At 40.8% G+C, this 16919-nt stretch overlaps 1 protein-coding gene across 1 annotated transcript in view; it reads right to left on the minus strand.

The window, feature by feature from the left end:
- The window catches only part of RCOR1 (REST corepressor 1), a 131284-nt gene that overhangs the window by 46817 nt on the left and 67548 nt on the right, over window positions 1–16919 (minus strand). Inside the window, exon 3 of the mRNA XM_017528061.1 lies at window positions 3218–3301. Coding sequence (XP_017383550.1) covers window positions 3218–3301 — 84 coding nt within the window. The remainder of the gene's footprint in view (window positions 1–3217; window positions 3302–16919) is intronic.

The following is a 16919-nucleotide window of genomic DNA, read 5'->3' on the forward strand; positions in this document are numbered from 1 at the left end:
TTAAGAGCAAACTGATGAACAGCTCACATTTTGTGGAAAACAATTATATATTATGTATGATGTACTGTTTGAATTTTCTACAATACCATTTTTAAATTACACACACACACACACACACACACACACAGAGCCAGGGATCTCCAAACATCCTTATACACAATTTTTCAGTATCTGCTAGAAATATGTCTTAAATCACTTATTTCTAATTAATGTTGCAATAAATGCTGAACAACCAAGACTTCCACATTCTTCCAAAAACTTTTTTTTTTTGACAAGATTCTCACTCTGTCACCAGGCTGGAGTGCAATGGTACAATCTCGGCTCACTGCAACCTCTGCCACCATGCCCAGCTAATTTCGTATTTTTAGTAGGGTGGGATTTCACCATGTTGGCCAGGATGGTCTCGATCTCTTGACCTTGTGATCAGCCCGCTTCAGCCTCCCAAAGTGTTGAGATTATAGGTGTGAGCCACCATGTCTGGCCCTAATTTTCAAGAGTCACTGATACAAATATGTACAAAAAAATACTGAAAGAAGTACCCCAAAATGTTTAACAGTTATCACCTCTGGGTGATGGAATAATAGGTAAAAATTTTTTAATTCTTTGTACTTTTCTTTATCTATGAACTTTCCACAATATGTAAATGTTACTTTTAGGTTAGTGGTTTTTTTTCCTCCAGAGTAGAAATCATTGCTCTTTACTGGTTATAAAATAATGCATTTCTACAAAGCTGTCCTCATCCTGCCGAGCCCCTTCTCTCTAGTGAACTTTGTTCACTGTAAGTGCTAGGTGTTTACTTGGTTAATAAATGGAAGGACAGACAATTCTATAAAGTCAATCCTTTTTTATCCCATCTAAGGAAAACCCCTAGGTCCCATGCAGCCCAACACCTTAACAACTTAACAGCTTCATTTCCCTGAAAAGTATGTCTGGGAGCCTTTCCATGACAAAGTATATAAATCTTGACATTCCTCTTCAATTTTCATAATGTGAACACTACCAATGAGCCCTGGCTTAGTTCATCTGTCTTCCATTGCCTGACACTGACAAGTCATCTCCACGGGTTTGCTGTGCAGCTGCCTGAGGTGCACACCCAGCAGCCGCTGTTGGGACCTCCCACGTGAGCTGGGTTCTGGAAGAAAAGAAGAAACTGTTTCTAGCACTTAGCGGGGGCCTGTAGTGGCTACAGCCAGGAAAGGGACCAAGACGCGGGATGAGACCAGAGCTGCTGGGGCGGGGGCAGAGAGGGCTGCTCCCGGGTCCCTGAGCATCCAGGCACCTTGCCCTCTCCCCCATCCCATCCCCTGCTGCCAGCCCCACCTCGGCTGCTGCTACGCAGCAGGAGGGCACAGTCTCAGCACCCCCAAAGGGCTTGGGACCCATGTGCAGGGAGCAGGCCGGGTGTCCCGGGACAAACTTGAGCCCCAGCACTGCTAGCTTCCAGCTGTGGGAAGGGCTGGAAGCAAGAAGGACCTGGAAGCAGTGCTGAGCCCGAGGGCAGAGAGCAAGGGACATCTCCCTAAGGCTGGTCTGGCACACTGGCTGCCATCTCCAGGTCAGCAGGGGCCACCTTTGCGGCTGGAACACCAGCATGCTCCCAGAGGAGAGCTTAACATGCCCCCAGAGGAAAGCTTGGCCAAAAGCATCCTCCAATTCCCAAGAGAAGTTGCCCACATTGCTTGGGACCCCTGGGAAGCCCTGCTGGCAAGAGCAGTCAGGGGACAGCACCCCTGCCTGTCTAGGGTCTGGGATCCGGGCCTTGCCCAGGCTGCCTCCACAATGGGGCTCCTCTTCAGTATTCCAGCTCTCCGGTTCTGAAACCAAACCTGGATTCGGGGCTCGGGAATCTGTTTTTCTGGCCAGTTGTTCTCTGACAGTAATTCCAAGTAATGGTCCATTTCAAAGGCCTCAATAAGAATTGTGTATTAATATTTGTCAAACTTGGTCCTCCTGCACTTCTGCCCTGGCTTAGGTGTGCCTGAGCCATGAGCTGAGCTCGCTGTCCAACTTTAAACTTTGAAAACAATTATAATCAGGGCTTAAAATAAAACTGTGAATTTATTCTATAGGCAATACCACTGTTTAAAAATTGATTTAACTTTCCATATTCTGTTTTCTTTCTTCTAGGTCTATGAAAAATAAGATAAAATTAAATTCTGACTCCAAGACTCCAATAGGTAATACAATAGAAAAATTGACTAATATAACTTTAAACTGTAATAACAGAAAGATAGTGGCTGACAGGCACACAGCCTGAGAAACAAGCAAGAGTACGATCCAGGAGTGAAGAATCAGCGAACCTGGATGCTACCTGTGGTTCCAGCACTCACTATCTGTGCTAGTTTCACAACCCTCTGACTGTGGAATGCCATCTATAAAACAGAGACAAAATCTTCCTCTTGGGTCACTGTGAACATTGAAGGATATAGGGGCATGAAAAGCATTTGAGTACTATGCTGGCATAAAGTTTCAAAAAGTGCTCAGTATTCTTAACATTCATTTCTGAGTACAACCTAAGATGGACACATTGTGACCAACTGGAACATACTTAGGAGGGCAACAAGAGATGAACAGAGACCCCAAAATAAAACCATCTGAAAAAGCACTCGAAGCAACTAGCTTGGACTCAGACAGTAAAGGGGATACAATGACTGAACATTTAAAGGACACATGGAAGCAGGCTTATTTGGCAAAGTTCAAGAAAACAAAGCTTTCACAAATTACAGGGAGGGAGATTTTTAGCGCTCTATAAGAAAGAACATGTTCAAAACTGGAATAGATCACAGGGTGAAATGGCTCATGCCTGTAATCCCAGCACTTTGGGAGGCCAAGGCAGGCCTGAAGTCAGGAGTTTGAGACCGGCCTGGCCAACATGGCAAAACCCTGTCTCAACTAAAATTACAAAAATTAGCTGGGTGTGGTGACGGGAGCCTGTAATCTCAGCTATTCAGGAGGCTGGGGCTTGAGAATCACTTGAATCCAGGAGGCAGAGGTTGCAGTAAGCCTAGATCATGCCGCTACACTCCAGCCTGGGCAACAGAGCAAGACTTCATCTCAAAAAATAAATTTTAAAAATAAGAAATATGCATTTTTAAAACTTCAAATTATTTATCTTAAAATATAAAAGCAATGTAATACATATAGAAGCTTTTAGCTTCAAAGGTACCTTTAAAACCTTAAACACGAAAGGTGGAAAATAAAGTGCTCCAAGACTTACACTTTGCTTCTGAAAGATTTTGATTGGGCGACCAGACCAACATGCCAAGATTGTCGCGTTCTTGACTGCGTCTTGCCAGTTTGGCTTGGGAGAAAGAAGAAAAAAAATTCTTATTAAAATTTAACACATATAATAAGTTATGAGTAACAAAACCTTTTAGGTCTTTTAAGCCTCAGAACAAAATGACATCAGCCACCTTTACCTGTATCTGGCCGAATGGGACCACACACTTAACATCACAGAGTGAGGATGGAGATGGGGGAGGCTACAGAGTCTGCTGAAACATTTCAACTTACAAATCCTTTCCTACTTTATTTTTACTGATTTGATAGTACGCTGCTCTGCTTTTAGACAAGAGACATCCAACAAGAAATCCACATTTGGCAAGTTGCTTAAAGGTTCTTTTAAAATGTTAATTCTTCATGTGTGCTTGCAACACCTTTACCCTTCTCTGCCTAACTTTTTAGTGACTTGGCAACAGAAATCCCAAAATTCTTTTAACAGCCTTATTAAAGAATAACCATTTAAAATTTTTAACCTACAAGAAAACTTCTAAAATGGATACTAATTCTTAAAAATCTGTGATGCAAAATAGTAGGTCGAAAGGTTTGCAAGTGTCAGGGGTGGAACTGACAGGTATTACCGAATTAACTGCAAGCAACTGTTATATATTATAATGCACATATGTAAAACATCTTCAAAAAGTAAAGACTCTAGAAACAAGAGGTTCAGTGACCACACCTTCGTACTGGTTAGGCCCGAACTGAATCATTCTTCAGGTAATTTTGGCTTTTTTTTTCCCTTTAAATAAACTATTCCAGGCCAGGTGCAGTGGCTCACATCTGTAATCCCAGAACTTTGGAAGGCCGAGGCAGTCAGATCATGAGTTCGAGACCAGCCTGGCAGGCATGGTGAAACACCATCTCTACTAAAAATACAAAAATTAGCTGAGCGTGGTGGTCCATGCCTGTAGTCCCAACTACTTGGGAAGCTGAGGCAGAAGAATTGCTTGAACCCAGGAGGCGGAGGTTGCAGTGGGCCAACCTCCATCTCCGGGGTGAAGCAATTCTCCTGCCTCAGCCTCCCGAGTATCTGGGACTACAGGCACGTACTATCAAGTCCGGCTAATTTGTATATTTTTAGTAGAGATGGGGTTTAACCATGCTTACCAGGCTGGTCTTGAACTTCTGACCTTGTGATCCACTGGCCTTGACTTCCCAGAGCGCTAGGATTACAGCCATGAGCCACTGCACCTGGTCCGAGTCTACCTTTTTTATAAATGTATATGTAGTTCTGACTTTCAGAACAATGCTAATGCTACACATAATCTAAAACTAAAGTCAACAAATGTATGCGTGGGGAGGGACCCCAAAGTGAATACAGAGACAAATGAGTCCTGCCATATTTCCAATAAAAGTCTAAAGTAAAACAGAATAAAAGGCACCCAGAGTGGAGTGGTGCAATCAAAACTGCATGATCGTCTCTGTAGAAAATCTACACTTTGTGCAATCTACAAAATGCTCCTAGAATAAATGAGTTTAGCAAGGCTGTAGGAAATCAGATTAATAGTAAATAATTCCATTTCTATATACCAGCAATAAAAAACATCAAAAAATCAAAGTTAAACATCATTAGCATCAAATATGAAATAACTTAGGGATAAGGTAAGATGTGTACACTGAAATCTATAAAAGACTGCTGAGAGAAACTAAAGATGACCTAAGTAAATGAAGATATATATCATAGACACAGACTCATTATTAAGAAGGCATTCCTCCCAAAGTGCTCTAAAGATTCAATACAATCCCAATCAAACTTGCAGCACATTCTTTTGCAGTAATTGATAAACATTCTACAATTCATAAAGAAAGGCAAAGTACCTTAGACAGCCAATGCAATTTTGAAAAAGGGCAAAGTTGGAGGACCTATACTATGTAAATCAAGACTATACAAATTCAGTAATCAAGAATGTATGGTACTGGCATAAAGATAGAGAAATAAATGGAATAGAGTTCAAAAATAGAACCACACGTACAGGATCAAATGATTTTCCATAAAGGCACAAAGGCAAAATCAAACCAAAAATAACAATCTTTTCAACAAATGATGCCAGAACAAATGAATATTCATATGCAAAAACCAAACAAACATTTTTCTTTTTTTGAGACGGAGTGTCGCTCTATCGCCAGGCTGGAGTGCAATGGTGCACTCACTGCAACTTCTGTTTTCCGGTTTCAAGCAATTCTGCCTCTGCCTCCCGATTAGCTGGGACTGCAGGCATGCACCACCATGCCTGGCTAATTTTGTTTTTCGTATTTTTAGAAGAGACGAGGTTTCACCATGTTGGCCAGGATGGTCTTGATCTCTTGATCTCATGATCCACCTGCCTTGGCCTCCCAAAGTGCTGGGATTACAAGTGTGAGCCACTGTGCCCGGCCAAAACAAACATTTTTTTAAAAACTTAATTTGGATCCATACCTCAAAATTATCTCAAAACAGATGACAGAACTACATGTGAAACCAAAAAACTGGCTGGGCACAGTGGCTCACACCTATAATCCCAGCACTTCGGGAGGCTGAGGCAGGCAGATCACGAGTTCAGGAGTTCGAGATAAGCTTGACCAACACGGTGAAACCCCGTCTCTACTAAAAGTACAAAAAAATTAGCCAGGCATAGTGGTGCGTGCCTGTAATCCCAGCTACTCAGGAGGCTGAGGCAGGAAAAGCACTGGAACCTGGGAGTGGAGGTTGCAGTGAGCCCAGATTGCCCCAATGCACTCAAGCCTGGACAACAGAGCAAGCCTCCGTCTCAAAAAAAAAAAAAAAAAAAAAAAAACAAAAAAAAAAAAAAAAAAAAAAAAAAAAAAAAAAGAGAAAAACACATGAAAATCCTTTTGACCTTGGGTTGGGAAAGGAGATCTTAGAAATGATACCAAAAGCACAATCCATCAAACATTTTTTAATGGTATGCTGTACTTAAATAAATTTTGAGACTTTTGCTCTGCAAAAGGCACTGTTGAGATACACTGCACACTGTAAGAAAACATTTGCAAATCACATATGCAACAAAGGACTTGTATCCAGAATACATAAAGAACTTTCAAAGGCAACAATAAGGAAAATAACCCAGTTGGTTGTTTTTGGTTTTTTTGTTTTTTTGTTTTTGAGACGGAGTCTCGCTCTGTCACCCAGGCTGGAATGCAGTGGTGCAATCTCGGCTCACTACAACCTCCACCTCCTGGGTTCAAGCGATTCTCCTGCCTCAGCCTCCCAAGTAGTTGGGACAACAGGCATGCTCCACCACACCCAGAAAATTTTTGTATGTTTAGTACAGACCAGGTTTCACCACGTTGGCCAGGATGGTCTTGATCAGCTCTTGACCTCGTGAACCAGGCGCCTCAGCCTCCCAAAGTGTTGGGATTACAAGCGTCAGACATTGCGCCCGAACAATAACCCAATTTTTAAAAAATGGCCAAAAGATTTTAACAGTCACTTCACCAAAGTAGATATACAGGTGGCATACTGCATAAAAAGATGCTCCACATCACTAGCCATTAGGAAAATGTAAATTAAAGCCACGATGAGAAACCATTATTTGCCTGTTAGGCTGTCTAAAATAAAAGGCATCAACAATAGAAAGTGCTGACAAGAATGGGAACAACTGAAATTCTCATACGCTGCTGGAGTAAATGCAAAATTACAAAGCCATTCTGGGAAAGTTTTACAGTTTTTTTACAAAGATATAATTATATTTACCAAATGACTGACATAGCAACCCCACTGTTCAGCCATATACCCTACAGAATTAGTACATGCTCACAATAAAATCTGCACACAGCTGTTTATGGTGGTGTTATTCACAATCACCAAACACTGAAATATTCAAATGTCCTTCAATGGGTAGATGGATAAACCAACTGTAGCACATCCATACACTGGAATAGTACACAGCAATAAAAATAGTGAACTACTTATATATTCAACAGCATAGACGTTATCTCCAAAGCATTACAGTGACTGAAAGAAGCCAGTACAAGTTCATTTATAGACATTCTGAAAAAGGCAAAACTACAGGGATACAGAATGGATCCGGGGTTTCTAGGGGCTAGACATGTGAGGAAGGTTAAGAAAAGTCTGAGGTAGTTCTTGAAGGAGACGGAACTCTTCAGTATCCGAATTGTGGTGGTGTTATATGAAACTCCAGTAGTCCCCCCTTCAGCATTCAGTTACCCATGATCCACTGTAGTCTGAAAACATTCAACTGAAAATTCCAGAAATAATTAGATATGGTTAAGATGTACGATCAGTTGATTACCCTTCATAATGTGGGTGGGCCTTATCAAGTTCACCTAAAGGTCCTAAGAGCAAAAATTGAGATTTTTACAAAAGTTGAGACTGAAGCCTTGACCCCTTCCTACAGGCCTGCTCTACAGATTTCAGACTTGTCAAGCCCCTATAACTACATAAACCAATTCCTTAAAATCAATCTCTGAATATATATACATAGATACACCCATACATATTCTAGTAGTTCTGTTTATCTGGGGAACCCTACTACATAGTAACACAGATAGTTACTACAGAAATGTTTATAGGACCAATATAGAGGAAAATCTTTAAAATACATCAACAGGGACTGGATACCGTGGTATGTGACTTCAAAGGAATTAAATATGGGAAAACAAAAATCAGATCTACAGCTATCAACCAGGTTGACTAGAAAAGGCAACTTAAAGGATATGTGTAATACCATAACTTAAATGTTGAAAATATAAAATTGGTACTACTAGTTATGGGGTACATTTAAAGAAGAAGATGTGTACAATAAAGATATTCTTAAAATCAGGTTAAGAGTCATTGTAAGAGAGGAAGAGCTTGCTTTGTCACACTGCAATGTTTCACTGTTCTCTGAAAAGCCCAGTGTTAAGCAAATACTATTTTGTGTATATTAATGTTCATATAACATTTAAAAATTTTTTAAGAATTAGAGAGAAATCCTTCACTGTATGATTTGATGTTACCTGATATAATGTCTGTGTTCAAATTTAATATCACCTAGTCCAACACTAAGGAAAATACTCTTCTAGCATATTTTCAGTTCTGCTCTGAAACCCTGAGTTATTTCTCACTCTATAATGCCATATTTTACTTGTCAACTGTTTGGAAGCAGAACAGCAACTTACACGTACATTCCCACCTCAAGGATTGTAGGTTCCAATTTCTCCACATCCTCACCAACACTTGTTATTATCTGATTTTTTGATTCTAGCCAGCAGGTGTGAAGTAGTCTCTCACTGTGGTTTTTATTTGCATTTCCCTGATGAATAAAGAGGTTGAGCATATGCCACCTGAATATCTTCCATGGAGAAATGTATATTCAGATCTTTTGCCTGTTTTTAGTCAGATTATTTGGCTAAAATGATGGGAATATTAAAATGGTCCCATTCCTCGAAAGGTCAGTTATCATATAACTCAGCAAATCCACTCCTAGGTTTACAACCCAGAGAAATAAAAACATAGGTCCACACAATAATTTGTATACAAATTTTCATAGCAGCATTACCTAACAGCTAAAAGGTGGAAACAACTCAACTGCCCATCAACTGATGGCTGAATTAAAAAATCCAGTGTCTATATGACAGAACATTATACTGTCATGAAAAGGAATAAAATACTAACACATGCTTAGTATGAATGAAACTTGAAAACGGTAAGTGAAAGCAGCCAATCACATGTACAAAAATCTACAACCTATTTACATGAACTGTCCAGACAGAAAGATTAGTGATTGCCAGAGGGTGGGGAGGCACGGGGAAGTAACAGCAAGCCATTGCTAACAGGTATAGCTTTTTTGTTTTTGTTTTTGAGACAGTCTTGCTCTGTTGCCCAGGCTGGAGTGCAGTGGCACGATCTTGGCTCACCACAACCTCCACTTCCCAGGTTTAAAAGATTCTCCTGCCTCAGCCTCCCGAGTAGCTGGGACTACAGGTGCGTGTCACCATGCGCTGATTTTTCTATTTTTAGTAGAGACGGGGTTTCACCATGTTGGTCTCAAAAGAGAAAAAAAAAATTTCCTCCCCATGATATCCATTAAGTATTTTGTATTTTACACTAAAGTTAAATGGCTTAAGGACTCTCAACTGGCAACAGTTCATTCTCTATAAAATGAGGAGGTCAGAAGCAACTTTGGTAATTTAAATACCTGCATCTGTCTACAAAGTATATACCTACTGTCTGACTTCTCTAATCTCTTGCTTTTTACATGCTGAAAGTTTAAATTGGAACAAATAGGTCCATAATTTCCAATCACCAGCTCTCTAGAATTAAAATCTACAATAAATATAGGCATGCTGTAAAGTCCTTAAAAACTCAAACCTCCTGTTCTCCTAAATTTATGGAAAAACATTTTTCCCCTCAAAGATTAGTGATTTCACAAAGAATCTGAAAACTAAACAAATTTTTTCTTTGAAGATTTTTTTCCTCTATGATAATGTGCTCTATTTGCTTGTTTTTAAAAATCAAAAACACTTAAAAATACATTTTAACTTACATTGCAGTTGGTTAACAAGGGGTATAGTATACCCCACTAGTCCCCCACCTCCAAAATAGGAGCAGGACTTTAAAAAATAAAAAGGCAGGCAAGAACAAAGCTAGACACAGAGAGAAGAAAGACAGAAAGGGCTTCAGCAGTTAGCTCAGTCATGCCACAACTGACATACAACCAACTACTATTGCTTACTTTGTACTGTATTACCCAGTTAATACACTAAATTGTTAATTCCTTGGTAACAAACAATCTATTCTTCGTTTTTGTACTGCCACTGCTTATCTTACATGAAGTAGTGCTGTTGGGTCAATTGCTTTCCATACATCTTCAGCTCCTTAATTTTAGCAAGATTTATTCTGATTAGCATCACCACAACAGAAACTATCCTCAGAAGAAATGTTCTCAACACGTATAGTGTGTTCTGTCCTTTGGTATAGTGTTTTACAATTCCAGGGTGAACAGAACAGAGGATGTGATGCAGAGGAATTAAACGTCCACATGAATAGTGATAACAGATTTTTAAAAAAGTTGACCTTTCCCCACGTTTTACCCATTTTTAAACATCAGTGTTCCCTGGGTTCCTCTTTTTCATCTAGTATTAATTACTTTCCCTATGTCAGAACACCTAACACTGCAAATTTCTCAAACCATTTATTATGTTAATGACTTCTAAATCTGTATCTCAAGACAGAACACACATTAAGTCAAGAACGACTCAAAAAGCAACTCTGCCACAGTTTATTGCCCTCTCATCTACCCTTACCACTATCAACAAGCTGTTTCTTCCTGTTTATCTAAAAAAAATTAACACTATAACTTGTACAGTCACCAACTCCCAGCAATATGGCTGCAAGTCATCTTGGAGTCCCCTCATCTCCCACTAGCACTCGAGCATACATACTCTGCAAAATCCACTGAGCCCCATCCACTAATCTCTTCAACTTTTCTCAAATCTATCCCTGTTGCCACTAACCTTCAGTTTCCAAATTTGTGGTTTGTCATCTTGTCCTGACTTAAGGGTTCCAGGCTAAATTCGGTCTCTCCAAATTCGGTCTCTCCATTAGCTAGAGCAATCTTTCTGAAGCATAATTCATTCTTTATTTTTTTAAGAAACAGAGTCTTGCTCTGTTTGTCCAGGATGGAGTGCAGTGATGTGATCACAGCTCAACCGCAGCCTCAAACTCCTGGGCTTAGCTGATCCTCCAGCCTCCCCTCCCAAAGTGCTGGAATTACAGGCACGAGCCACTGCCCCAGGCCCTGAAGCACAATTCTTATCAAGTCACCTTCCATGTTTAAAGTCCTTCTGTAGACATGGATAACTCCCCTCCCCTTCAGTGTGGGCTGTACATAGTGACCTCTTTCCAAAAAAGGGGGTTGTATAGAAAAGCATGGGGCAGGGGATGGAAGAGCACTTTACAGCTGAAACATCAAACAAACTCAGATGTGTCTGCTGTGTATGTGGTACTCAGCCAGACAACAAAGGTCAACATCAACAGTCATCAGTCTTGCTGATGGTACGTACCCTTGGATGGGATGCAAATGGCACTTTACTTCTACGGTCTTCCTACCCCAAACTTATAACCTCAGTATAATAATGAGAAAAATATCAGACAAATCCCAATTGAGAAACATCCTGCAAAATTTCTGAGTACTCCTCAAAACTAAATCGTCATCAAAAACAAGAAAAATCTTGAGAAACTGTCACAGTCAAGAGGAACCTAAAGCAACAACGCAACTAAATGTAATGTGGAATTCTGGAACAGAAAAGGGATATTAGGTAAAAACTGAGAAAATATGAATAAATCACCAACTTTAGGTAATAATTATGAATCAATCACTAATTGTAACCAATCTACCATAGTAATGTAAGATGTTAATAACAGGAGAAACTGGGTGTAGGGTATATGGAAACTCTCTGTACGATCTTTACAACTTTCCTGTAAACCTGTAATTACTCCAAGATAAAAAATCCTTCTACTGCTTCCCCCACTGTCTTCAGGGAAAAAGCCCATGGCATTCAAGACCCTTCATCATCTGGCCTGCTTATTTTTCTCACCTATGTCCCACACTCAGGACTCCATCCCTCACATGGTCATTACATTCCTGTGCCTTTCTGTTTTGCCACGTCTTTCCTCTAACCACTTCCTTCTCTTTATCTCTTCCCACCAGCTAACTCCTAATCATGCTTCAGGCCACCTCAAGGATCACCATCTTTGGTAAATGTGCTCTTACACTCCTAGTCAGGTTAGCAGTCCACACTCCTCCTCAATACCTTCGTAACACTGGGGACACCTCCTCTATGAAAGTTTAGACTCTTGTCATTAATGGTTTGCATAAAGATATGTGGAGTGAACAATGGCTTTGTAAGGAGCCAATAAGATCTGATGTAATTATTAACTATTATTATGTACCTGCCAGTAACTGGACTAACCACTTCACGTATCTGTCACATAACACACACACAAAATCCTCTAAGATAAGAACTGTTGTAGTCCACATTTGAAAAGAGGAGTTAAGTGATTTGCACCAGATCCTAACGCTGGTCAGGCTCTGAGTTCCCATCTGGGACTCAATCCCATGATGGACCTGAATCCCATTTTAGACACTTTGTTGCTGAGTGATGATGAACAAGGACTTAGCATCATTAACCCTAAAGAAAAATGAAGAAGATAATGCCCACCTTGCAGGGGTTTCCATGAGGATTAGAAAGGCCACCTATTAAGTACTTGGTACACACAGATGCTCCTCAACTTACAAAGGGGCTAGTCTTGATAAATGCACCATAAATTGAAAATACTGTAAGCCAAAAATGCATTTAATACACCTAACCTAATGAACATCATAGCCTAACCTACCTTAAACGTGCTCAGAACACTTATATTAGCCTGTATTTGGGCAAGATCATCTAACAAAGCTTATTTACAAAAAAAAGGGGGGGGGGTGAATATCTCCAGACTAACAAGTTTGAGAACCAGGTAGGGTATGTAAGGGTATCACACCACATATTGCTAGCCAAAAAAAGGATCAAAATTCAAAATAAACTTTCTACTGAATATGTATCACTTTTGTACCACCTTAAAGTTGAAAAATCCTTAGTTTAATATTTAAGTCAAAAACTGGCTGGGCACAGTGGCTCAGGCCTGTAAGCCCAACACTGTGGGAGGCCGAGGTGGGTGGATCACCTGAGATCAGAAGTTCGACACCAGCCTGGCCAACATGGTGAAACCCTGTCTCCACTGAAAATACAAAATTAGCCAGGTGTGGTGGCAGGTGCCTGTAGTCCCAGCTACTTGGGAGGCTGAGGTAGGAGAATTGCTTGAACCCGGGAGGTTGAGGTGGCAGTGAGCCGAAATCACACCACTGTACTCCAGCCTGGGTGATAGAGCCAGATCCTATCTCCCCCCCGCCCCCCCAAAAAAGAAAGAACAACAAAAAACTATCATCAAAAACTGTACTTAATAAATAATAGCCCCATTGATGATAGACTGGACAGGGAAAATGTGGCACATATACACCATGGAATATTATACAGCCATCAAAAACGATGAGTTCATGTCCTTTGCGGGGACATGGATGAACCTGGAAACCATCATTCTCAGCAAACTGACACAAGAGCAGAAAATCAAACGCCGCATGTTCTTACTCACAGGTGGGTTTTGAACAATGAGAACACATGGACACATGGAGGGGAGCACTACACACTGGGGTCTGTTGGGGGGAAATAGGGGAGGGACAGCGGGGGGTGGGGAGTTGGGGAGAGAGAGCATGGGGAGAAATGCCAGATATAGGTGAAGGGGAGGAAGGCAGCAAATCACACTGCCATGTGTGTACCTACGCAACAATCTTGCATGTTCTTCACATGTACCCCAAAACCTAAAATGCAATATAAATAAATAAATAAATAAATAATAGGGATTATTTTCTTTTTCTTCTATTATTTGACATCTTTTAGACCTTTGTATCTTCAGTGTCTAGCACACTGTGCTTCATAAATGTTAAATAAATTAATATGCAAAACATAGGTTAGGTAGCCAATTAATAAAAAGTTTTAGAAAGGGAGTACATTGTTCTATTTATTCCCTTTCCTTCACCATAGCAATCCAGACTGACAAGTTTGAGAACCAAGTAGATTGGGCAGCAACTCATGTAGCTCTGATCTCTGGAATGCCACCTACTCCCTCTCTTCTTGTACCTCTCTTTATAAGAGCACTGTACCGGGGTGGGAAAGAAAAAAAAAATAATAATAAGACCACTGTACCCTCTAAGGGCATAAACTCTATTCCCATGGGTAAGTTATTTCAAAAATACTATGATTTGCAATATTCCAATCTGACAAAAAAAAAAAATGAATGATTTCCCTTAGAACTGGCTCAAGACCAGGCATGGTGGCTCACACCTGTAAACCCAGCACTTTGGGAGGCTGAGGTGGGTAGATCACTTGAAGTCAAGAGTTCGAGACCAGCCTGGCCAACATGGTAAAAACCCAGCTCTACTAAAAATGCAACAACAACAACAACAACAAAAAACAAACAAAAAGCAGTTGGGCACGGTGGCTCACACTTGTAATTCCAGCTGCTCAAGAGGCTGAGGCATGAGACTCACTTGAACCCAGGAAGCAAAGGCTGACATGAGGCAAGACTGTACCACTGTACTCCAGCCTGGGTGATGGAGCAAGACTCTGCCTTAAAAAAAAAAAAAAAAAAAAAAAAGGGCCGGGCGCGGTGGCTCAAGCCTGTAATCCCAGCACTTTGGGAGGCCGAGGCGGATGGATCACGAGGTCAGGAGATCAAGACCATCCTGGTCAACATGGTGAAACCCCGTCTCTATTAAAAATACAAAAAATTAGCTGGGCATGGTGGTGCGTGCCTGTAATCCCAGCGACTTGCAGGACAATTGCCTGAACCCAGGAGGCGGAGGTTGCGGTGAGCCAAGATCGCGCCATTGCACTCCAGCCTGGGTAACAAGAGTGAAACTCCGAAAAAAAAAAAAAAAAAAATTGAACCGGCTCAATCACTGTCCAGTAACCTGAGTTCAGCCAATGCCTGACCTATGTCCCTTTTCTGATTCCCCAAGAAGGAAGTTAGATGCTAATCAAACACTACTGAAGTCAACTGTCCACTAGAAAGTCGAATTGTATAGTCAGTTTCTAACTAATAACATTTTATCTTCTCTCATTCTTTTGGACTCACAAGTGTCTTGGACTCAGAATCAATTTTCTCTAAGAGAAACCAGAAACGCTTTTCTTCCATGTTATCAATAACAAGCTTATTATTTACCACCAGTGTAATTTCGCCACATACGATCCTCAAACCAAAACAAAGATAAAACATTTCGAAGACCAATTAATTTCACAGTGAAATGTTTTAGGCTCAGGTTTCTTGTATTTCTCTTAACACTGCACTATCAGTAATGTAACATACTAATCAGAATGGGCATGGCTTTATTGATTTCACCACCAAGCAATCCAAGAGAAAAAAAGCCCTGAAGCCACAGTCTGACTGATGGTGAGGCACCACCATCTTAAGAAGTACAGAGGGCTCAAATTATCCTTTAACACAATTATTCCCAACATCACTATGACCCAGAGAAAACTACTGTGCCACCAGCTAAGGACACACCTTTAACATTACACCAATGTTGCAAGAGTTACTTATAAAAGATTGAGGTAAGAAAAATGACAATATGGAATTCATTGCAAGTTTGGCAAAACAGGATGTTAGATGAGAACATAGAAAACCTGGCCACTAAAAATGTTGAGAGAAGTTGCATAAGTCTGTTTTCACGATGCCGATAAAGACATACCCAAGACTGGGCAATTTACAAAAGAAAGAGGTTTAACTGGACTTACAGACAGTTCCATGTGGCTGGGGAAATGTCACAGTCATGGCGGAAAGCAAGGAGGAGCAAGTCACATCTTATGTAGATGGCAGTAGTCAGAGAGGAGCGCTTGTGCAGGGAAACTCTCCTTCAGAAACTATCAAATCTCGCAAGACTCATTCCCTATCACGAGGACAGCACAGAAAAGACCTGGCTCCATGATTCAATTATCTCCCACTGGGTCCGTCCCGCAACATGTGGGAATTATGGGAGCCACAAAATGAGATTTGGGTGAGGATACAGAGCCAAACCATATCATAAGTGTACTGTAAATTAGTTCAGGCTTTCTGAAAGGTAGTTTGGCAAAGTTTAACCTAGCCTCTAGCAATTTATCCCAAAAGAAAATACTCACAGAGCTATGCAAAAACTTATCTACAAAGTTATTCATCAAGTGCTGCTGAAAAACAGCAATAAACTGGAAAGAACTCAAATGTCCAAAAAAGACTCACAATCTAGTACAACCATATAATGCAAACTGTACACATTAAAAGTTGCAGAGTCCTTTTCACAAGATGGCACCGAAAGCGAATGAAGCTCCTGCCTCTCCTAAACCCGAAGCCAAAGCGAAGACTCTGAAGGCCAAAGCAGTGTTGAAAGGTATCCACAGCCACAAAAAAAAAAAAAAAAAGGGAAGATCCACACACCACCCACCTTCTAGCAGCCCAAAACACTGCAACTCCAAAGGCAGCCCAAGTATCCTGGGAAAAGGACCCCCAGGAGAATCAAGCTGGACCTCTATGCTACCATCAAGTTTCTGCTGACCACTGAGTCTGCCATGAAGACAGAAGACAACAGCACACTTGTGTTCATTCTGGATGTTAAAGCCAACAAGCACCAGATCACACAAGCTGTGAAAAAGCTCTACGACACTGATGTGGCCAAGGTCAACACCCTGATTTGGCCTGATGGAGAAGGCTTATGTTCGATTGGCTCCTGATGACGATGCTTTGGATGTTGCCAACAAAACTGGGATCATCTAAACTGCATCCCGCTGGCTAATTCTAAATATATGTGCATCTTTTCACCAGGGAGAAAAAAAAAGTTGCAGAAGTATATACATTTAATGACTTGGGAAAACCATACATAAAGTAAAACATGCAAATTACAACAAAGTGCTGCATACTACAGAATCATCCATTATAACAGCTCACAGGCAGGGTATAGTGGTCACGTCTGTAATCCCAGCACTTTAAGAGGCCAAGGCTGGAGGATTGCTTGAGGTCAGGAATTTGAGACCAGCCTGGGCAACAAAGTAAGACCCTGTCACTACAAAAAAAA

The sequence above is a fragment of the Cebus imitator genome, unplaced genomic scaffold (genome assembly GCF_001604975.1).
Source record: "Cebus imitator isolate Cc_AM_T3 unplaced genomic scaffold, Cebus_imitator-1.0 Scaffold52, whole genome shotgun sequence".
NCBI classification, from domain to species: domain Eukaryota; kingdom Metazoa; phylum Chordata; class Mammalia; order Primates; family Cebidae; genus Cebus; species Cebus imitator.